This window comes from Meriones unguiculatus, chromosome 4 (genome assembly GCF_030254825.1).
Source record: "Meriones unguiculatus strain TT.TT164.6M chromosome 4, Bangor_MerUng_6.1, whole genome shotgun sequence".
In the NCBI taxonomy this organism is placed as follows: Eukaryota; Metazoa; Chordata; class Mammalia; order Rodentia; family Muridae; genus Meriones; species Meriones unguiculatus.
The window spans coordinates 127,578,354-127,602,144 of NC_083352.1; the positions used below are offsets into that span (position 1 = coordinate 127,578,354).

At 36.9% G+C, this 23,791-nt stretch overlaps 1 protein-coding gene across 1 annotated transcript in view; it reads left to right on the forward strand.

The window, feature by feature from the left end:
- Positions 1-3,502: 3,502 nt before the first annotated feature.
- The window catches only part of Rad21l1 (RAD21 cohesin complex component like 1), a 29,870-nt gene continuing 9,581 nt past the window's right edge, over positions 3,503-23,791 (forward strand). The window contains exons 1-13 of the mRNA XM_021661370.2: positions 3,503-3,629; positions 5,413-5,588; positions 5,936-6,065; positions 7,400-7,493; positions 9,318-9,424; positions 10,589-10,759; positions 13,387-13,479; positions 14,145-14,258; positions 15,253-15,482; positions 15,887-15,974; positions 17,078-17,202; positions 19,414-19,503; positions 22,070-22,147. Coding sequence (XP_021517045.1) covers positions 5,445-5,588; positions 5,936-6,065; positions 7,400-7,493; positions 9,318-9,424; positions 10,589-10,759; positions 13,387-13,479; positions 14,145-14,258; positions 15,253-15,482; positions 15,887-15,974; positions 17,078-17,202; positions 19,414-19,503; positions 22,070-22,147 — 1,464 coding nt within the window. The 5' untranslated portion in view covers positions 3,503-3,629; positions 5,413-5,444. The remainder of the gene's footprint in view (positions 3,630-5,412; positions 5,589-5,935; positions 6,066-7,399; positions 7,494-9,317; positions 9,425-10,588; positions 10,760-13,386; positions 13,480-14,144; positions 14,259-15,252; positions 15,483-15,886; positions 15,975-17,077; positions 17,203-19,413; positions 19,504-22,069; positions 22,148-23,791) is intronic.

The following is a 23,791-nucleotide window of genomic DNA, read 5'->3' on the forward strand; positions in this document are numbered from 1 at the left end:
TTAAGCCGACCACACATTAACCAGCTTCACACATTAACCAGCTTATTTTTTTATGTCCTCGTCATAGTGGTACATTATGACCCATCTATTTTTTTTTTATCCACGCCAGCATTTCATGTCAAGAAATAGAAAAGCTTACTTCTTTTGTAGTACATTTATGATTCATCCCTAAATATGAGAGAGTCTTCCTACATAGATAGTTCTTGCTGACCTGAATTTACTGTGTAGACCAGGCTGTCCCCAAACTAACAGAGATACATTTCCCTCTGCCTTTTGGGTGATGGGATCAAAGGTATGCGCTTTCATGCTGAACCCTGATTCTCTCTCTTTTTTTAATTTAATTTAAGTTTTTGTTTTTTTTTTTTTTTTGAGATAGGGGTCTCTCTATATAGCTCTGGCTCTCCTGGAACTCACTATGTTGATCAAACTGGCCTTGAATACACAAAGGTCTGCCTGCCTCCATCTCCCAAGCGCTGGGATTAAAGGCCTGCTACAACATAGCAGCCCTTCTTAATTAATTAGGTTATGAAATGAGCAATCAGGTACTCATCATTTTGACTTGGAACATATCGGCTTCCCTTAATGAATTACTATTTTGTTATGCTCTGCATGACATCTCTTCTATAGGCATCACACATTGCCAAGACAGACACTCCACATAAGATGTTACCTGCTACAGAGAAGATCACACAAAAAAACACTCCTGCTTGCTGCTTATAGTAGGGCTACATGCCTGTGCTCAACAAACACAAGTCTGTGCATTTTGGTTTATGTTATTTTAATTAAACTGGAAAAAAAGTATCTAATGCACCAATAACTGTATATGCTACATTGCTGAAGATTTGTGCTGTGTCTACATGCACATGTGTTTATATGCATATTCCTGCATGTGAATATGGGTATGTTCCTGCCATGACAAGTGTTTGGAGATAAAAGGAGGACCCCAGGAGTGAATTCTCATCTTCCACCTTTTTTTAAGGCAGGTTCTCTTTGTTGTTTTCCAGGCCAGCTGGTCTGGGAGCTTCTGGGTAGTCGCCTGTCTTTACCCTCCATTTCTGTGTAGGAACACTGGAGTTACAGACACTTACATCAATCATGTGTCCAGTTTTTACATGGGTTCCGGGGGCTTGAACTCAGGCTCTGACACTTCCGTGGCAAGCACTTTTCTCTACTGAGCCCTAGATTTCTGCTTTAACTGGCCTTTGTGAGAGCCAAATCTTCTGCATAAATTATTTATGTCTGATGATGAGAAGCGTTTTGCATGGACTTGCTTTCAATAGTGATTCCTGCCTGTGTGCATACTCCTGATGATGAGCACACGCTGAGCACTGACACAGTTTTTGACCATGGGACCCTCATTTGCACGGAAGCTGAGTCAGCTGTGGGTGATAGTTGTGCGTCTAGAAGCCATTTTGCACTAAGACTGATAGCAATGACTTAACCATAGATAGAAACTGACAACGCCCCATACACATGGATCTCTTTGAACCTAAATTAAGTGTGCACTTAATTAATAAATGTATCTTGGCTGCTTCCCATATTTCACCAATATAGTATGACAGGGAGTTGGAGTGAAAAGGATATTGATCTTAAAGGATTACAGTTACATGTAATTCCCACAGAGACACCTGGCCATGATGCTGTAGGCAGCATCAAGGATGTCTCCCAGATATTTGGATCAAGCCCCAAAGGGGGAAGTGGGAGCTGAGCTTGAATGAGAACCCTGTTTCTGTCATTCCCAATGATGTGACTTTGGACAGGTTTCTGTATTTCTCTCATTTCCTTATTCCACAAAAGGGAAAGCTAATAACTACTGTGTGTTTGTTTATAGAGTAAATGAGGCAAGCTATGAAAATGTCCAGGAAGGAGCCTGGGCTATGTTGTAATCATACTGGATGTAATATGTTGTAATATCATACTGGATATTACTGTTTCAAGATGTATTATTGATACTTATTATAAAGCTCAAGAGAATTAAATTAGTCGTGGATTGTTTTGTTCCTATATGAGTTTCCTTAGATTCAAGCAACTGGCTTTATCTATTAAAACTTATGGTAATACAGGCTGAAATGTTTGCTGCCCCAAAGGGGGAGGGCAATATGAATGATATTTTAAATAATAATACCAATAATAGTATCCAATATTTGTTAAGCACTTATGACTGTAGGTTCTTTACATACATCATCTCATTAATTTTTTTTGCAATATTCCACGGTGCAGATACTTTTCTTATCAAAATTTCCATCTTACAGGTGAGAAATACTGAGGTTCAAGAGGATGATATCATTTTTGCAGTGACCTTGAGTGTGACAAGAACTGCAAATTGACTATAGTGACTTCATTGGTACTTCAGATTAACTTTGTCTTGCTGAGTAAAGTGCCAGTAACTGTAAGGGAGAGCTTTAAAAAAATAAAAAACAAATCAACAACAACAAAGAAACAAAAAATCAGTTCCAGGAAGAAAATCAACTTAAGGATCTGAGTTCTTTGTAATGGTCAGCCTAACTTCACTAATTTTGCTAATCACATTTTTTTAAAATCTGATTGTAGCTACGGGAGTCTTTCCAGCCATCATGTGCTTTTCCTGCTTAAATATGGACCCTTAGAAAAGCTCGGGACTGCCCTTGAGTCCCAGACACCCGGCTGGAATAAAGATTTGGAATTGGCTCCAGGATTGTGTGTGAGTGGTCCACTCTAATGGGAGCCCTGCAAGGCAAGCTTGTAAGTGGGAGTGACTAGCACACAGCCTAAGGAAGTTCAGAGAGATCGCACCTTTCACAGTAAAACCAAAGGGCCTAAGGCCTGTCCCTGCTCTACCTTCGCCCTTCTTCAAAGATCTTCTCCCTCTCCTTCTTTTTGAGACAGGGTATCTCCAAGTAGTCCTGTTTATTTTGGAGCTCGCTAATGTAGATCAGGTTGGTGAAGAACTCGCGGGGACGAGGCTCAGTTCCCAGAATTCAAGCACAGATCCTGAGCAAGTGGTCTGTGTGGGATGCCTCAGCTCTGCCTTCTAGCCACTCGGTACACCCGAGCCTCTCCGGCCTCCTTTGGCCTGCTCCTCAACATCTCCATACTTCATCCTCCATCTTCCATCCTCCTACATCCTACACGACCTCCCGCCCCGCCGCATTCACACCACGCCTTTACATCAGCCCCTCATTACACCCACTCGGCCCAGCTTCCTCACGCCCCGCCTACCCTCACGCCCCGCCCCTCCGCACCTGCCCCTCCCACTTCTCTTCACAACCCTCTCACATCCTCACGCCCCGCCCCCCCTCGTGCCCCGCCCCATCCCTCCCCTCAATACCCCGCAGGCAGCGCCTCCGGCAGCCACAACCTCTCAGGCTCCAAACCACCACGCCTCAGGCCTCACGCCTCACGCCCCGCCCCCACCACGCCCCTCACGCATTGCCCCGCCCATTCATACCGCCCCTCCCACCTCTCCTCAGCAATCACACTCACTCCTCAGCCCGGCCCCGCCCTTCACGCCCCCGCCCCCTCTCGTGCCGGTGCCCTCCTGTAGTCCACACCCCGCAGGGGGCAGCGCCAGAAGACGAGTGCCGGGTCGTCCACGTGCGTGTCACAGCGCTCAGGCTCCACACTGAAAGTCGGTGCGGCCTGCCTGCGAGGTCAGGCAGTTGGGAGCGGTAGGCGGGCTGGGCGATTTGGGGGCCTAGGGCCACCCACTGCCCACGTGCGCACGCCGGGAGACCTTGGCACCAAGCCCCGAGGCCCGCCTCAGGAGGCCACCCGGCTGCTGGGGCTCTAGCCTAGGGTGTCCCCAGCGCGAGACCCTGGCTGCCGCTCGGCCTCCACCCCTCCACTCCTCACCCTCTCTTCAACCCGGTGCTCCTCCGGTCGCCCGTCCTCCCGCTCCCTCCTCAGGCCCTGCCCTCACCTCAGGCTCCCTGCAAGGCGGCACCTGCCCAGGCCGCACCTCCTGACCTTCCCCTCCCTGGATGGGTTTCCGGGAATCAGCCCCATCCCCTGCTCCCCCTTCCTTACGTCAGCCTTGGTCTTCCCTTTCCTGAGGTAGTCTGTGAAAAACTAACCCTGCACCCTCGCAGTATCAGAGGATGGAGAAGAGGGGCACATGGTTGTGGGGTGGGGTCGGGTGGAAGAGTGCCCAGTAAACGAAGGTCTCCAGAATGTAAAGTCCCAGAGTTTGGCTTTTTGAAATTTATTTTTTTTAATCTGTTACCGAAAAAATATCTTTATTTTTTCTCACACTTGGGAGGTTTTTGTTTGTTTTGTTTTGTTTTGTTTTGTTTGTTGTTTTGTTTGGGTTGGTTGGTTGGTTGGTTGGTTGGTTGGTTGGTTTTTCGAGACAGAACTCTGTGTAGTCCCTGGCTGTTCTGGAACCCTGTAGACCAGGCAGGCCTCGAGCTTGCAGAGATCTGCCTGCCTCTACCTTCCGAATTGCTAGGATTAAAGGGGTGCATCACCGTGCCCGGCTTGGGAGCAGTTTTTAAACTTAGATTTGGAATTAATTCCAAGGTACTAAAAGGAAGTAGAGCCATCTGCAGGGCACAAGCTATAGCCATATCAAAGTGTCTCCCTAGGGACTGTGGTTTCATAGACTGTAACCTTTAGTTTGATGTTTTTCGGTAGAAATGGGCATTGATCAAACTTGACCTAAGTTTTTAATTCTGTGGCTGACTTAATGTTTGTCTGCATTTTGACTCAGTGTTCCCTTTTTACCGAAACTTAGAATAGGATAGGAGTAAAGCTAGTTACATGGTGGCAGTTTCAGATGACATATTAAAGCAGTAATTCATATTCCAAAAGCCAAAGTGGTATGACATCTCTCCTCATTTTTTACTTCAAAATATAGCCTTATGGTGTCATCAGTAGTGTGGGTTGTAGAAATATCCATTTATTTTCTGTCTTATATGTTAGGTGAAAGTTGTATCAGCCTTACTCCAAAATATTAAAATTCAATGGTGCCTTTTTTTTTTCTGACTAATGATTTTTTGCTTTGTTTTGTTTCAAGTCAGGGTTTCTCTGAGTAGCCTTGGCTGTCCTGGACTTACTTTGTAGACCAGGCTGGCCTCTGCCTCCCAAGTGTTGGGATTAAAGACATGTACCCGGCCTTCTTGCTTTTTTTTTTTTTAATTTTATACTTCTTTGGAAATCTATTGTTTTAACTTCAACATTAATATATTTAAAGCCAGGCATGGGATACATATGTGAAAGCCAAAGCAGGAAGTTCAGGAGATCCAGATCACCTTTGCCTATAAGCAAGAACTATCTTCAATATTATTATTATTATTACATAAAATTAATAACATTAGTTTAGGAGATAATTTGAGTATTATTTTGTAGAAGTAATGACAAGTTTTTATTGTAGTAAAAAATTACCAAAAAGGTTTTCTTATCAAATTTAAGACATTTGTTTTGTGTTTTCTCTAGTTCCTTAAATATAACTAAGGAATACAGGCAACATGTTCTACACTCATGTGCTTATGACTAAACGAGGGCCATTGGCCAAAATATGGCTTGCAGCTCACTGGGAGAAGAAACTCACAAAGGCCCATGTGTTTGAGTGTAATATAGAGATAACCATTCAAAAAATTCTTTCACCTAAGGTATGTTACTGATTAAAATGATAATTTGTATTAACCAGGGCTGCTGTAGAAGAGTTAAAATTCTTTTCCAAGACAGTTTTGGTTCTCAGGTGATTTCTTTTAATTCCCCCCCCAAAAAATTATTGTCTGCACAAAGACATTCTAATATGGCATTTAAGTGAAACATGGCTTTGCTGAATCCACAAAAAAAAAGTAAATTATTTTATATGGTGAGGTAAAAAGTGGTTCCTTTACTAAGAATATAACAATTGCTTTTCAAAGAGAAATTATGATATCCTTAATTTTTAAAGAACAGGATTTATAAACCTAATCTTTATTGTTCTAATGTTTTAAAAAATTATTCATAGGTGAAAATCGCACTCCGAACTTCAGGACACCTTCTTTTGGGAGTTGTTCGAATCTATAATAGGAAGGCAAAATATCTTTTGGCAGATTGCAGTGAAGCATTTCTTAAGATGAAGATGACATTTCGCCCAGGTATACATACAATGTTAATTTGTGTCACTATTTGATTCCTTTTGCATTTTTGTGTTGGATAGTCTCTTTTAATTGAGAGCATACTGTGAATATAATGAATATAAACTTCATTTTTACTGAATATTAAGATTCCATTAAGATAATTATTTTCTTTACTGTGGTCTTTTCCTGTGTTTGTAAGAAATAGTTATACTTTCCAAAAGTTGTTATGTTTTATATGTTAATATAAGAAAATACTTAAAATCATCACAATTGTGTAAGAAACCAACACTTATTTTTAATGGTTCATTTAGTTTGCATACCTGTTTTTGACTTTAGGAGAGCCAAATTAGAAATTCACACAATTTAAATACATTTTTGTAATCTCTTACAGTACCTATGTTAGAGTTTTTCATATAGCATCCCTCTATCAACATTTGTGGGCTCCAACTGATAGCTCTTTTTTTAAAAATCTTTTTCATTTAAAATAGTTTTAGAGTCTTTAGGTAGATTTATATGCATACTGTGTTTTCTTGCTCATTTATTATGTATCTTATATATATTTATTGACTTTCATGCTTTGTGCTTAACATGATTCTTGTTAGGCTTTGGAATACAAAGACAAGCAAGATGAATAATTCTTTTCAGTCAGATTGAGGAAAACAGATAATAAAAATGTTTTTAAAACGTACTACAATAATTACAGATTGTGGTCATGCTGATATTAAAAAGCCATGTGTTATTGTGCCAGTTAGTGATCATGCTACAAAGAAAACTGAACCAAGATCTACAACAGAAAATAATAGAGTACATTGTAAAGGGTAGTTGGGGAAAACCTTTGTGAAAGGACAGAAGTTAAACTCATACTTGAAAAATGAGGAAAAAAAAAAAAAAGAAAAATGAGCAGTACTCAGATACATGAGTAGTATCCAAAGGAATGGCAATATAGGCAAGTGAAACTACAAATACAAATGTCTTGAGGTGAAAAAAAAAACAAAACAAAAAAAAAAAGGCTTGCTCTTTCCAGGGAACAAAAAAGGTAGTATGTATATGGAGTATAATGATTGAGGAGAGTGTCCTTACATAATGTATGATAAGAGTATAGGGCTACTTAGTTTATTATAGTGGGGAACTTACTTTATTCATAATTAAGTCTTTAAGGATGAGAGTTATCTGATCTATTTGCTTTTGGAAACTGTTACTCTGGCTGCTTCATTTAAAAAAAAAAAAAAAACTGCTGCTGAGGGGCAGGAGTGGATATAGGGAAGCCCATGAGAGAGAACAAAGATTTAATTGGAAGTTTAATGTTTCATAAAGGAACACTGCTTATTGTGTTTCTTTTTCATTATTTTCAGGACTGGTTGACCTCCCAAAAGAGAATTTTGAAGCAGCTTACAATAGTATCACATTACCTGAAGAATTTCATGATTTTGACATCTATAGTATGAAGTAAATTATTTTACTTCTTCATGTTTTGTTGTTTTCATATTCACACTTTGTGAAGGCAACTTCAACTTAAAAAACAACTGAACAAGTGCAAATGACAAAGGCTTAAATTTCAGTGTGAAATTCCAAAGTACAAAAACAAAAATGCCTCATGTATTTATAGTCTTGAGAGTATATCTGTTCATCCAGTAAATATTTATTAAATAAGTGCCTTCCCTATACCAGGCACAATTCTAGGCACTAAAGAAATAGCAATGAATAAAACAGTTTCTTGCCTAGTGAATGTTATATTTTAGTTGGTATAGAGTAACAATAACAAGTACATGTAGAATATGAAGATAAATAACTGTGAAAACAAATAATAGGATTGTCAGGAAAGGGTTTTCTGATAAAGTAAGAACACAAGCCTAAGGGAACAAACCTTACAGCAACATAGAAGAATGTTGTACTGGAACTATCCAGTGAAGTAAAAAATCTGAGGGAATGGCATAAGGCAAATGAAAATACAGGAACCAGGTGGAAAGGCTATAAGACAGGACATGTTCAGGAACAGCAAGAAGGCAGGTAAGATGAAATGGAATGAAAGAAGGGCTGAGTGGTAAAGAAATGAGGTCAGAGAAGGAGCAGGAGGTACAGGTGACATAGGGTTTGTAGGCTATCGTAGGGCTGTTATTTGGCTGGGAGAGGAAATGCAGGAGAGTTTTGAGTAGAGAACAGAGGAGTGACCAGAACTCACTTGGTCTCAGCATGCTCACTTTAGCTACTTCACTATAAAAGGGAAAGAAAGGAAAAGAAAACTTGTGAGATTATTGTAGTAAGTCCATATGAAGTAATTTTAGAGCAGTTTTTAGACTTCATTTTATTGAGATGGTAGCACTCAGATTAATGGAATGTATGGAAGGCAGAGTAGACATAATATGTTGGTAAATTAAATGTGGCCTTAAAGAAATAAAGAATGACTATTTGATTCGGAGCATAAAATGGAGCTACCACTTACTGAAACCAGGATAACTAAAGGATGGAGGTTGAGGAAGGAGAGAAAAGGAAGCAAATTAGGTTTTTGGAGAACATAATTTGGGTCTAAAATCATATGTATGTTTCTCTAATTTCACATATTGAAACCTAATTCCCATGGTAATGGTGTAAATGATAGGAGCCTTTGAGTATGATGAGGTTTTGAAAGCTGAGAGCTCTCCTTAGTCCAAGAAAGCTTTTTTGCACAGCCACTGTCTGAGGATACAGAAGTAAAGTGTTGTATACGGGAAATAGACCCATACTAGATACTTAATCTGTGGTGCCTTGATTTTGGCCTTCCCAAACTCTAGAAGAGTGTGCAACGGATATCCGTTTATAAGTTACCCAGTTCTTGTCACAGTATTGACAAAGGAAGACCAAAGTCAAGATGTCATAAATTCAGAGGCTCTGCTTCCTGGTTCACAGAGTCTTTCTATACCGTCACATGGTACAAGTATTAAGTGATTATGTGGGGCTGCAAAAATTCTGTTCATGAAAGCAGAGACTTTATGATCTGGTTACCTTCTAAAGGCATCACCCTGGGAAGTAGATCTCAATATTTGGACTAGGAGGGAACACAGATATTCAAGCCGTAGCAAAAGTGCCCATCTATTCAAATGCACAAGTAAAAGAGTGACTGAGAACCACCACTAGATTTATTAACCTGAAAATTACTTTTATGTCTAAAAGTTGATGTTCATAACTTTTTTGTTTTTAAAAGTCCTTTTAATAATACGCTAATTTTAAGTTTCTTCCAATAGTTTGTAAAACCATGGTGTTCTGCTCATGTTTCCTAAATATTGTTTTCTATAGCGATATTGATATTTCAAAGCCTCTTGCTCAGAACCAAAGTAAACCAGAGGAAATCACACTTAGAGAAGAATATAGCAGTGATCTACTTTTTCAAGCTGGGAGCTTTGGTGAGAAACCAAAATAATAAGACATCATCAGTTATATTTGCATTTTGTATGAAAACAATGGTAGTAGAGATAGCTATAGGATGGTTGTTTTATGTGTAAATATGGTCTCCAATTTTTTTTCTGGTCTAGATGCTAATTCTCTGTCTTACAGTATATTTATTTTATCATTGTTCTCACACTGTTCCTAAGTGTATTGTCTGGTTAACCAAGGCTGGTTTTCTTTTTAGGAAAGAGCTACATCTGAATAATACAAACATGTTATTAGTTCTTTCTCAAAAAATGGTGAAGTGCATTTAGCAAATCTTTGATCCAGTGTGATATAGGTCTATAGAAATTGTTCAAGATGAGTGATACTTCATGATTTTCTTTACTGAATAATAATTAACATGGATTACTGGAAGGGAGAGGAGATTAACCTCATATCATGGTTTGGAATCATGGACATAACGATTTTAAGATCCAAAGGTTGGAAAGAACATGCCAGAGCTAACTTTGAGTCCTCTGTAACTATCAATATAAGCTAATGATGATCTGGCTTCAAGCCTTTCAGTGATGGTTGCTTCTCTGTAAAATGAGAGTTTTGTTTTCTGTTACATAATATGATTAACTAAGTACTCAGTTAATGTTAGGTGACCAGCTGTGTTCTTTTTAGTGTTCTATCTCTAACTCCTAGTATATTCTACAAATATTTGCTGAATGAGTATTATAAACCCATTCTTTAATATTTTAACATACCTTTTCTTGAGTCAGGGTTTCTCTCTGTAGCCTTAGGCAGATTTTTCCAGATTCTTCTTAGGCATAAACTGTTCAAGCAGTTGTCTATATGAAATGATATGAAATAATACTTGGTCAAACAGAATATGATCTATATAATATATGGAGTATCAATTTACTCCCACAGCATTTAGGCCATCCAGGATATGATTTAACTATATAACTATATATTAAACTATATAACTATAAACTTTACTGAATGCTCTCACATTTTTTCCTGTTGTATTGGGAGAGTATCAAACTTGAAATCTGGATGTCTTTTATTGGCTAATTTAATAATTTTAAATCTTTTATTTTCTTCATAGACTAGGATGATATCTCAGTTTCCTCTAACTCTAAAAGTATATCTTACTAGGATTAGTGTGGCACTAATGATACGTGTTTATGTAGGGGATGAACCCGAACTTCTCAGAAGACATAGCTTCTTTGATGACAACATATTAATGAACTCCAGTGGTCTTGTAGTTGAACATAGTTCTGGAAGCCTTGATGAGGAGAAGTGTTTGTTCTTTGATAATGGAGATGGATTTGGAGATGAAGGAGCTGCAGGAGAAATGATTGGTATGCTTTCTGGTCACAAAAATTTTATTATATTTTATTTATTTATTTTAACCAAACCACTGTAATGTATCTGTTTTGTTACATCAAATTAAATTTTCAGATATGTATCTGCTTATAGGTCAACTTACTTTTAACATATGTTTTCAAAATCTAGTATTTTTAGGCTACGCCTAAGTTAATAGTCATCTGTTTAAACATATTTCTATAAAAGCAATTAACTCCTTCCTATTTTTATTTCTATCCTTAAATTTTGGAAAGGAGAAGTGAGATTAGTATACTCTTCACAAAATATACTAGCTTATATGCTGGTAACATTGTCTTTAATACAAATTGTGGAATAGATATTCTTTAAGGTTATTATGGTATTTTATATTTAAATTAAATATTAGTATAAAATATATAATGTAGAGAGACACTGGGAAAACAAAAGTATGCATTTTAAAGATTATTAGTTATATAAATACATTTACAGATTTTTCCCATTTTGCATTAAAAGTCTTGCTATCAGCCAGCCATAGCAGCTCATACCTGCAATCTTAGCATTTAGGAAGCTGAGGCAGAGGAATCATGAGTTTAAGGGCAGCCTAGACTATATAAGGGGTTTTAGGCCAGTTCACTACAAAATGAAACTGTTATAAAAAAAAAAGAGAGAAAGAGAAAATGGTGTAGAGAGAAAAGAGAAGAGGGTAGGAGAAAGAAAGAAGTGTGGTTATCACTTGTATAAACTAGGGCTTCTTAAGCTTTTTCAGTCCACAACCTCCTTTTGCCCAAGAAATTCTTACGTGGTCCTGAATGTATAGGTATATAAAATGTATGTACAAAGGGTTAGAGAGGTGGCTCAGGGTTAAGTGCACCGATTACTCTTCCAGAGGGCCTGGGTTTGGTTACTAGTACCCACATTAAAGCCTACAACCATCTGTTAGTCAGATCCAGAGAATCCAAATCCGTCTTGTCTTCCGTGGGCGCTGCATGCATGTCGTGCACAGACATATATGTAAGCAAACACCCATACATATAAAATAAAAAATACAGTTTAGAAATTAAAAAATAAATTGTCTGTACAAACCAAGTGTGAACTGAAAATAAACTAAAGAAATGTATTCTAAAACAATTATTTGGTAACTATACCATTTTACCATTTATTAAAATAAATACATGAAATTGAGATGATATGTTTGTTTACTTTTACATGGAAAAAAACCCTAAATTTCTGCTAAACTTTTGATAATGTAGGATATAGAACATTTTCAGTGTTTTTCAGAGTTGATCAATGTTTCTTTTTTTTTTTAAAGATATGTTTATTTTATTTATATATGAGTACTCTGTCTTCATATATACCAGAAGAGGCCATCAGATCCCATTTCCAATGGTTGTGAGATAATTGGGGTTCCTGGGAATTGAACTCAGGACCTCTGGAAGAGCAACCAATGCTCTTAACTACTGAGGCATCTCTCTAGCCTGAGTTGCTCAATATTTCAATTTTAAAATTTGTAATGCTAAGAACACTGATTTGCATAAATAATATACAAGATGATAGAGATATGTGTAATTATAATCTAAAGATGTATTCCTTGTTAATTTGCAAGGAGTAGTGGTAGAGAAATAGTAAATGTCTTCATTTACTATAACTACATCTATTTCTTTTTAATTTTTTTATTTATTACAATTCATTCATTTTTATCCCAGCTGTAGCCCCTCTCTCACTCCCTCCCAATCCCACCTTTTCTCCTTCTTTTCCTCCCATTCCTCTCCCCAAGTCCACTGATAGGGGAGGTCCTCCTCCTTTTCCATCTGATCCTAGCCTATCAGGTCTCATCAGGACTGGCTGTGTTGTCTTCCTCTGAGGGCTGTCTATTTCTATTAGCACAGAAAAAGTTGTATGCATAGTTAAAAACATATAATTCATAATATACAGAATCTTTAATCTGTGCCAAGGTATTTCAGGCAGTGGTTGTAGCAGATGACGGCATGCACAGTGCAAAGTGCCCATTATGTGTTCAGAACCAAGGCCACACTACAGAGGCAAAATGAAGCATAAGTGAGCACTGCCAGAAATACATTTGATTTTTTTTTTTTACAACCTTGGAAGTACTTTAAATGATAAAGAGTGAATTACATCTTTTTGTGACAAACAAGTCACAACAATCCTAAGTGTATATATACCCAATAACAATGTTGCAAAAATTCATAAGGGAAAATCCAAACAGATTTAAGGGATAAATAAGAAAGGCAGCAATTATGACTACATATTTCTACATATTTCTTCTTTAATGGACAGAAATGCACAAAGCACATGTATAATGAATATTTCTACAATGCTATCAGTTTCTTATTTTCATTTTTAATATTTAATAGTTCACAGCCTGAACTGATTTCGGCCCCCAATCCACCTCTCCTTCCAGCTCCACCCTCGTGCTCACCTCCTCCCATTCCCCTTTCTCCTCTTTCTCAGAAAAGGGGAGGTTTTCCTTGTTGCCAAAATTTTCATAACACCACAACCCCTCTAAATTCAGTTATCTAACCCCATATAAAATGAAAATTCATAGTTTAAGATGCTGGAGTATAATGTCTATGTAAACTAATGCTAGTAAATGTTTGGAGAATAAAAAATATTTATGTTTTTAAAGACAATCTATTGCAAGATGAGAATACCTTTTTAGAAGACATATGTTCAGACAAAGAAATTTCTCTGCCTTCTGAATTTCCCAGTAGTATACTAGGTATGTTGAAGTCTTTTACACATTTTTCTCTAATTGAAATTCTTACCAAAGTACCTCAGATGAGCTAAGGTCTTTAAGATAGATACTTTTCCTTAAGTATTTAAAGTCTAGTTAACCTCATTTTTGTTTTTCTCAATGTTTGATGTTACATTTGCTTTCTAGCACAATAATCAAAATAAAAAATATAAAAAGTATTGGGCAATCAAAACATAGCTATAGTTCTTTATCATGAGTCAGTCGATGGTTCAACCAAACATAAATATTTTAGTTTTCATAGGAAATTTATATTGATAATGTTTTTTTGTTTTTACTTCTGCTGTGACTGTAGCCAGCCTGAGATACCTCATAGGCAAAAGAGGGTGATGCTACTTAACTCATTCAAATGTTGTAGGCCCCAGACCATTTATTACTGAACCTTGCCTCTGTTAAAAATTCACGATTCTGGGGTTGGGGATTTAGCTCAGTGGTAGAGCGCTTGCCTAGCAAGCACAAGGCCCTGGGTTCAGTCCTCAGTTCTGGAAAAAAAAAAAATTCACGATTCTAAGAATGTATGTGTTACCCCAGCTAGCAGGATGTCCTCAGTTATTCACTTTATATCTCATATTGTCTTCTAATGTGAAACATAATCATATTTTTTGTTTTTGTTTTCATGGTGCTTTTATTAGTAGAACCAGGTAATTCAGATGACCAATATCTACCTGAAGATGAAAATTTAAATGAAACAACATTACTATCAAATGAAGAAGAAGGATTTGCTCTTGACCCAATTGATAGTTTAGGTAAGCGGTTTAATGATTTTATTTTTATCTCTGGTACCCTGCTAGCATAAATGCTTTGAGATATGTAAACAATCATTTCTATGTTATAGAAGGCTGACAGCATAGTAATACTGTTTGGCATTAAATATATACCCTGTGTGTCTTTTTGCTTCTGGGATACCTTACTCAGGATAGAAATAAACTAGAACCCCTGCACAGATGTTGCCCACGACAGTTCAGTGTCCTAGTGGGTTTCATAGTAATGGGAACAGGGACTGTCTCTGACATGAACTGATTGGCCTGCTCTTTAATTACCTCCCCCTTACCAGGCCACAGAGGAAGACAGTGCAGCTACTCCTGCTGAGACCTGATAGACTAGAATCAGAAGGAAGGAGAGGAAGACCTCCCCTATAAGTGGACTTGGAGAGGGGCATGCGTGGAGAAGGGGGAGGATGGGTGGGTTGGGAGGGGAGAGGGGAGGGAGCTACAGGGGGGATACAGAGTGAATAAAGTGCAATTAATAAAAATTAAAATAAAAAAACATACAAAAAATTTTTTAGCTTTACTAAAGAAAAGCTTGACTTCTGACTTCTGTGTGGTATGGAATTAGCTACCTACTTTAAAATTATATATGAATTTTAGTGTGGAGTGAAATACACACTGAAGATACACATTGATGTTTTGAAACTTATCCTGTTATATATTTAACAAAGGAAAGAAAACTCCAGATTCTTTAACTGCCTTCTCCATGTTTGCCATGTATTTTTAGTTGCCCGCTTAGCAATGAACAGAGACCCTCCTAAGCAACTTCAAACAATACCTTGAAAAATGTATCAGCTCTTGATTGCTCAGATACTCTAACTTTGCAAAAACCTTGCAAAGTATATATTTCGAGAACAGAGGGATTTTCTTCCCAGTGTAACGCTGCAGGTTATCTGTGATATTCTTTTAAGATATAGCCTAGACTATCATTTTACAAAACTTTCTAAGTCCATTTATGCCTGTTTCTCTGTAGACATTGCTGCTAATAGAAGGAAAAAAGGAAAGAGGAGATTGCTCATAGATCCAGTCAAGGAGATAAGTAGTAAGACTATGCATAAGCAGCTTACGTCCTTTGTGGACACTCTTATGGTTCTGGACCTTGCACCCCCCACACAAAAACTGATGATGTGGAAGAAGAGGGGAGGAGTGGATACACTTCTGTCAACTGCCACCCAGGATTTGATTCATGATGAACTGAAAATGGTAATTGTTTCCATCTTTTACATGAATATGGTTGTTTGCTTATAAACAAATATACTTACATTTACAACATAATTGGTCATGTGGGAAAAAGAAGACTTTATTTTAAAGCTTAATTTGTTTAAAAATTGGTGTATGAATGGCTTTTAATTTTCTTTTCTTTTTTTTTCTGAGACAATCTCACTATGTAGGTCTGGCTGTCCTGGAACTAACAACTAACTCTGTAGAGCAGGCTGGCCTCAAATTTACAGAGATCCACCTGCCTCTGCCTCCTGAGTGTTGGGATTAAAGGCATGTGCTTGAAAAAAAAATGTGTATAAATGGCTTTAACTCTTTAGCATATGTGATTGTGCTTTGTAGAATTGCTCTACTAATATAAAATCAAGAATATAAATGTGTTTTTACAGTTGTTTTCAAAATGCTTCCTGACCACTGTCTTTAAGCTTACAAAATTAATACAGAAGGAGTCAGTTTGGGGAGACCAAAACATTCCAGGTGAGACTTCCTAGTTCTATCTTGTCAAGAGGAATGTTGCATAAGCAAAAGTTGAATTTTACATTTCAGGATGAAAACTAGGTACAAATATATATTTTCAAATATAATATCTATCTGTAGAAAAGTAAGTTAAAGTAATATCTTAGTATAGCAGTTTTCTGCTTTTCACATTAATTTCTGGCCGAAGACTTCACTGAAAAGATGAATTATAGGCCACTCCTGGTGTCACAGGCCTGTAATCCCACCAACTAGCGTAGAAAGATTCCAAGTTCAAGGCCTGCCTGGGTTACAGAGAAAGTTCAGAGGCAGCCTGGACAACCTATTGAGACCCTGTTTCAAATTAAAAGGAGCAGGTGGTATAGTTCAGTGATAGAGGACTTGCCCAGTTTGTGAGGCTCTTGGTTTAATCCCCAGTATCCTCTCCACACACATACAAAAGATGAAACATATATACTATGTCAATTATTTTTCTCTCTCTTATCTCCTCCACTGGAAAGGCAGTATTCATAAACTCTTAGAAAAGAAAGTCTTTGTCTAGCAGAGTAATGTTTCGTTTTAAAACAACCTAAAACTCAGATAGTGAAAAGACCAGTACTTAAATAATACAACTACCCTGAGACAGATATCACCATTTTCCTAGAAAAAAGTTCACAGAATGCTAATAATCGATTAGTATTGTTGTGACAATTATAAAGCAATAAAACCAATTTATATGATGAATAGGCTTCTTCCACCCAGAGACCATTTCTGAAGACATTAAAATTTACGGAATAGTATGCCATGATGAGCTTAAACTATTCCTGTTGTTCTGTGAGTAAATGTGTGAGAGTGAGTGAGGATGACTGGAGGATAATGGGGAGTGGAAATTATAAAGAAGCAGAAGAGGAATTTATAAATATATATATAAATTTATATATATTTATAAAACTTATAAATATATAAATTGTGTGAGACTCAGGGGAGTCTAAGAAAGGTGTGCACTCTTTATTGAGATTCTTGGATTCCAAGTTACTAGTCAGAAGTTTTCTTTTTGAATAGCCATATGCCAATTTACGTTTAAGATGCAATTTGGTAATGTTTTCTTTACTTCTTTCATAATTAAGAACCCTCAGTGATGGAAGAGCCAAATTCCCACAGAGAGTTAGGTCAACCCAAAGTTTGGAAGAATGTGATTGATGAATCTATGGGTAGCTTTCAAGAGGACTTCAATATGAATATTAACTCTGAGGTGAGTTAACTAGAGAGAATCATTGAAATATTTTTATGCATCTCTAGTGAAGTAATAGTGAGAGGCTGATATATATTCATATATATATATATATCAGTCATATTTCATCTCATATTATTCAACATTTTCTCGAATAAGTATCATTACTACAAAATAAATTACAAATTTAATCTACAAAATAGTATTCCTCTAAAGTTTAGGATAGTGAATCACAAGATAAGGTAGTTTCATACTGAAATGTATTATGTGACACAATAAATGAGTGATTTGCTTGAATCTGGTATATTGAGAATCTTACTAAGCCCTACATTGAATAAGTTTCAGGATCCTTTAGAACTCTAGCCAGATGATTGTGTATCGTTTCTTAACTATCTTTTTCCTCTAAGAAAAACGTTGTAAACTTCCCAACTATCTTGGCCTTTAATTTGAAAAACTATCTAAAGGTCTATGACCAAAAGACTATCTAAAGGTCTAAAGGTCTGTCACTCTGAAGAAACAAAACACAATTTTTCTGAGAACAGTTTTTATTTGAAAACATAGAAAAATATTCCTTAAAATATTTTCTGTCGAGTGTGAAGGCACAAGCCTTTAATCTCAGCACTCAGGAGGCAGAAGTGGATCTCTGAGTTTGAGGCCAGCCTGATCTGCAGAGTTCCAGGACAGCCAGGGCTACACAGAGAAACCCTGTTTCAGAAAAATAAGATAAAATATTTTCTCATTTGTCATTTAAATATTACAGGCTTCCTGATAAAAATACACCAGTGACTTTCAGGTCTGTTCCATTATTGTTGTAATTTTTTGGCAAAGAAAGGCTTTTTATTAGGGTTAGGAAAACACACACCGCGAGGCACACTTAGAAAGACTCCCTGCAAAAGAGGGAAGGGAGAAACTTGGGAAACAGAAACCCTCATTAGTGTATCCACACACAGGTAATTCAGAGTTAATCCACGTTGAAAATGGATACCCTGGGAAGGAAACAGTTTCACAATACATTTAGACAGAACATGTTCTATGAAATACTTGAAATATACTGCATACTGATACAATGAATTGCCATGCTATCTGCCTTTTGGGGGTGGGGTATTTCCTAGAATGCAGCTACTGAAATTCTTATTAGGTAAACTTGTTTAATTTATGGTTTGGGGAAGGAAAATATCAGTGCAGTTATCAACTACTTATTTGCAAAATAGATTTTTCTCTGTGTGCTGGCCCAGTTCTTTTGACTCTTACTCCTTTGTACTATTCTATGTTCTAATCTTCAGTTCTATTCTTACTTTGTTTCAAAACTGTTAAAGATATAGGAAATGTAGTAAAGTTTGGTGTTGATCCTGATCAATCATTTTGAAATCTCATAAAACAGGATTTTTTGTATACAGTGTTTATAAATTTGGAATTATCTAAAATATAGAATATTCATAGATATTAAGAGAACATAAGGTTCTGTAAATATATATAATATATTATATATAAATATATATGCTAAAGAAAAGAAAACAATGCCTCCTAGTCACTAAAATATTTAAAGCCAAAATAAAAAATGTGAGGAAAGTATATTAGAAAATATTTCTGCCTTACACAAATCAGAGATTGAGGGATGGAGCTTAGTGACAGGTTAAGGGTGGAAAGAGGCCATTGCCTTATAGCAGTGGAAAGAGGAGGAGATTATGGAGAGTAGAACATTTTTGGCCTTCTCTCTTTTTTCTTCTTCTGTTGTTTTTGCTCCCCTTCTGGAAGATAAAGTGTTTGTTTGTTTGTTTGTTTGTTTGTTTGTTTGTTTCTACTTGTTTCAGTGACCACTCTAGTGGCAGAGTCCTGGTAGGGATCTCATTGCCCCAGCCCTCACTCTCACCACTCTGCTTGCCCACTCAGGTTTCTTTCCTGCGCAGAAGCTTGGTGCTGCCATGAGTAACCACTGAACAAAATACTTCAAAGGAAAGTGATCTCAGGAGCCCATAGTAGAGGCTTCAACATGGAGCCTGCAGTGGAGAGGAGAATGGAAGAAGTAGTGTGCAGGGTTCTTCATTTGTGGATTATATGGAAAAAGAATATTTAAGTTAGGAACTGATTATCTGAGGCTTTTCAGAAAAATAAATAATTAGTATGTTAGTTTGATAAATTATCATTTATGTTAATAAATCATTTAATAAAATTGAATTGTTCATATTATAACCAGTAGCAGAATTACCTGTGTAAATTTCTAAAATTTTTTAGCAGGATATTCTTGAAACAATTTTTCCAGCTGCTGAGGGATCATCTTCAATGAATGCTTCCTTGGCCCAAGAAAATTTTCCAACTGAGCTGGTAAATATATTTGTATTCTTTGGCAAGGTTTTTTTTTTAATATTTAATTATTTTTAGATTTAACATCATTTTTGGTAATTTCATACATATACAGAATGTACGTGGTAATCTTATTTACTTTCTATTATTCTAGCGTATCGCCAACCACTCCAGAAACCTTAATTAAACTCAGTGAGTTAAAAAGGGACATGGAAGTAGAAGGGGAGACTAACAGGGAAGAGAGGAGCACTCTTGAAAGTGTCCTCCACATGGCAGCCAGGCCTGAAGAGACCTGATAGGCCAGGGTCAGATGGAAGGGGAGGAGGTCCTCCCCTGTTAGAGAACTGGGGGAGGGGCAGGGAGAAGATGAGGAAGAGGGCCACGGCCTGGATACAAAGTAAATAACCCGTGATTAATATAAAAAATAAATAAATTTTAAAAAAGTTGTCCTCCTAAGTGTTAGTATTTTGAAATTTGGTTTGAAAATGTCCGTGTTTGTTTATAAGTTTATAATTTAAATTTATGGTCTGAGGAAATATGTTTAGCTGGGCTTAGTGGCCCATACCAGGCAGGAGAATCATGAGTTTGAAGCAAGCCTGAACTACATAGCCTTGGCTACTCTGGCTCAAACAACAGCTGAGATTGTTGTGAATCATTTGGTGAGCTATGAAGAATTTCCATGACTTTTTCTCATCCTTAAAATATTTTGAAACTTTAGATAATTTTAAATGTAAGTATGCAGTTTTTATCCTTATCAAAGGTAGGGTCATGTTTTAAAATATTGATAATAGCTGTTTTAAATCATTCTTGTCTTTGGAGATTATACTATATTTGGATAAAACCATGGGTATTTAAATTTTTGTTTTTTATGAAATATTATGAGCATGTCTTTGTGAGCATTGTTGGCATAAGACCTATCTCTGTACAAAAGTTTTTAAAATCAAAACATGAAATGTTCTGCTCATAGGGCTGTATTTTGATATCAAGTTCAGAAATTTGACTCACTGACTCCCTATGCATTACTACCTATTTTTTTAAAGATACATACATATACATAAAAATAAAATTTTTTTAAGGTTTAAAAGGTTTTTTATATATGAGTATTTTTCCTGCATGAAAGTACTCTACATATGTGCCTGGTGCCCTAGGGGCCAGAGGAGGATGTTGGGCCCTCTGGAAATGTAGGTGGCTGTGTGCCACCTATGGGTGCTGGGAACTGAACCCAGATTTTCTGCAAGAGAAGCCAGTGCCATGTTTCTAGCCCCTGAGTTACTTCTTTGAATCTTATCCCAGAGTACTGAAGGCTTTTTTAACTTAAAGAATTTTTTATCAAAAGTTATTAGTAATACTGTCAAATCACCTATTAGGTACTGGTATTAATTTTTAGATTTATTCTTATTTTATGTGCATGTGTATATGCCTACATGAGTTTCTATGCACCATATGCATAGGGGTAACAGAAGAGGCTGTTGGTTTCCCGGGAACAGGGGTTACCTGATGTGGTGCTGGGAACCTAACCCAGGTCCTCTTCAGGGGCAGTAAGCACTTTTATCTACTGTGCCACCTCTATAGCCTCTTAATTTGTTTCTTTTGTTTTGTTTACTGATGCATGCTATGGTCAGAAATAGCCTAGAAAAACTGATAAAGTAGGTCAGAACTATGTCACTTCTCATCCACAGCCCTGTGCAGCCTGCTCTGTTTTTCTTGTTATTATTGCTGTTGTTTTTATCAGACAGATCAATACCTTTCTGAGCCAAGATTCCGTTCTCAGCTCATAAGGTGTTAGATGAGACTAAATTCTTTAAAAAGTGTTTTAACTTATAGTTTTTATTATTGAGCTGTCTCTGGAAGTGATTCAGCTTTAAAAGACAAAAGAGTAAACAGAGTCAGACAAAGTGCCTCAAACTCTGAAAAGTCTCTTAAGCCATTTTAAGGGTGTTTATATTATTAGCTAAGTTCAGATAATGGCATTGCAACAACAAATTTTCTACAATTTTTCTATTTACTCCTATCACTGGAGTTCTGACTTGGCCACACTGAAAATCCTAGCCAGAAGTTACTGACTTTGCTAACTTTACTTTTCAAAGTACAGAAGGGCACAAGCTGGGCTGCATCACCAGTAAAGACTACATAGTATCCTACTTTGGATCTGTTTATCAAAAGACATCCTGGAGGCAAGGTACAACCCTGAACAGGTTTTTGTTGTGTGACAGAACTTTTGCTGGGAAAACACAAAACATGTCTGCTCACCCCAGACAGGGAACTCACCATAGATCAGATACCACCAAAGTCCAGCTTGGTGACCCAGTGAGTTTTATTGGGGTCATTTATAGGAGTATGTATGCAGGGTTCCTCAGCTTTCCTGCAGAGTGGATTGTTTTAATCTTGAGGAAATTGTTAAAAAACAATTGTCCTTTGTGGCATTCACTTCATCATCAAACCATACTTTTTTTTTTTTTTTTTTTTTAGGTCAGGACTGTTACAGTTGTGTTTCTGTAGTTAATATAGTAGCTAATATAGTGCTTGGTAAATAATAAACATTCAATAAAATTGGAGTAAATGAAATATTTATCGATTATTCAAACAGGAGTCATCAGACAGAAAACAAAATATTGAGGCAGAAAAATGGAATCAAAGATTATTTCAAACACTAAATGAATTACGGGTAAGATAGCATTTTGTTTTATTTATTTTTGTGTGTTTGCAGGTGTAATGTATGTACATGTTCTAGTATGGGGATACATGTATGTGCAGGTACTTGTGTATTGGAGGCCAGCAATTGATGTAAAGTGGCTTCCTCAGTCACTCTCCACTCTATTTCCTGAGGCAAGGCCTCTCACTGAACTAGGAGTTTGCTAATCCCAGCCAGTCTGGCTAGTGAGCTCACCCTGGAGATGCTTCACATCTGACTCCTGAATGTTAGGATTATAGTCTGGCCACCAGACCCACTCAGCATTTCTGTGTGGTACAGCAGATCTGAACTCCAGTCCTTATATTTGCACAGCAAGCACTTTATCTACTGGACCATTCCCTGGCCCTTGAGGATCTAGATATTTATGAAAACAAAATATTGTTTATGTTTTTGTTGAGGACAATGAAAGTCCACTGCCATGAGATGGTTTTTAGTGATATGCCTAGGGCTTAATTCAGAAGAAAAAGTTTATTAAAAGATAACTATCAGTTTCTGTTTCAAAGATTATGTAAAAAGTCAGTTTTCACTGATGCTTCATGGTATTATTACAGTTTTCATATAAATTTTATGGTTGTGTTATTTTGTTTATAACATCTTTTGGAAAAAAATTATTTTTCTTTATATGTATGTTTTGCCTGCATGTATGTCTGTGTAGTGTATGCATGAAGTGCTTTGCAAAGGCTGGGAAAAGACATTGGATCACCTAAAACTGGAGTTACAGATAGATGGTTATGACCCTCCATGTGGGTTCTGGGAATGAACCTGGTCCTCAGCAAGAACAGCCAGTGTTCTTAACCACTGAGCTATCTCTTTAGCCTTTTATTACATCATTTTATTTCCTTCATGTCTAGGTAACTCTCCATAATTATTTTTCCAAATTCTTTGGCAGTGTAATAAAACCTTTTACTATGTGCCTTTGACCCATTAGTTCCCTACTTTCCCTTCAGAAATATCCCTTTTGCATTTCATTATACTCTTGGTCTAATTCATACTAGTTACTTGTATGTCTTCTCCACAGCTTTTGTCTTGGGACATTCCTTTCTCCCAATTATGGGAAATTCCTTGTTTTCTCTTAGTTTCTCTCTGTGTTTGTGCTTTGATTTTTTTTTTTAATCCTAAATCTTTCTGTCAGTACAATCCTCATAAGTTTTCAAGATAAATGGTGTATAGGAGATAACAACTTTGCAAACAAAGCCGTAAATTTTATTATTTTTAACTTGAGCTTGTTTGGTTTTCTCTATATAACTTGGAGATACTTTATCTGATAAATTTTTGTAACATATCTAGGATTCTTGTGTTGTTTTTGAAGTTAGGCACTGTCTTGTTTTATGTTCATTTTTGGTGATGATCTTTACTTTCTCTCTGGAAGCTGATAGTTTTTGGTTGTTGGTGGTAGTGGTGATGGTTTTTTCGTTGTTTTTTTTTTGTTTTGTTTTGTTTTTTTGTTTTGTTTTGTCCCTTCAGGTTTATTGTATTGCTCTGTGCTGGATATATAATCACTATTTTCATATTCTAGGACTTTTTAAATTTTGAACTTCCCGGCTGGAGAGATAGCTTGGGGGTTAAGAGCACTTGTTCTTGCAGAAGACCTATGTTTGATTCCCAGTAACCACATGG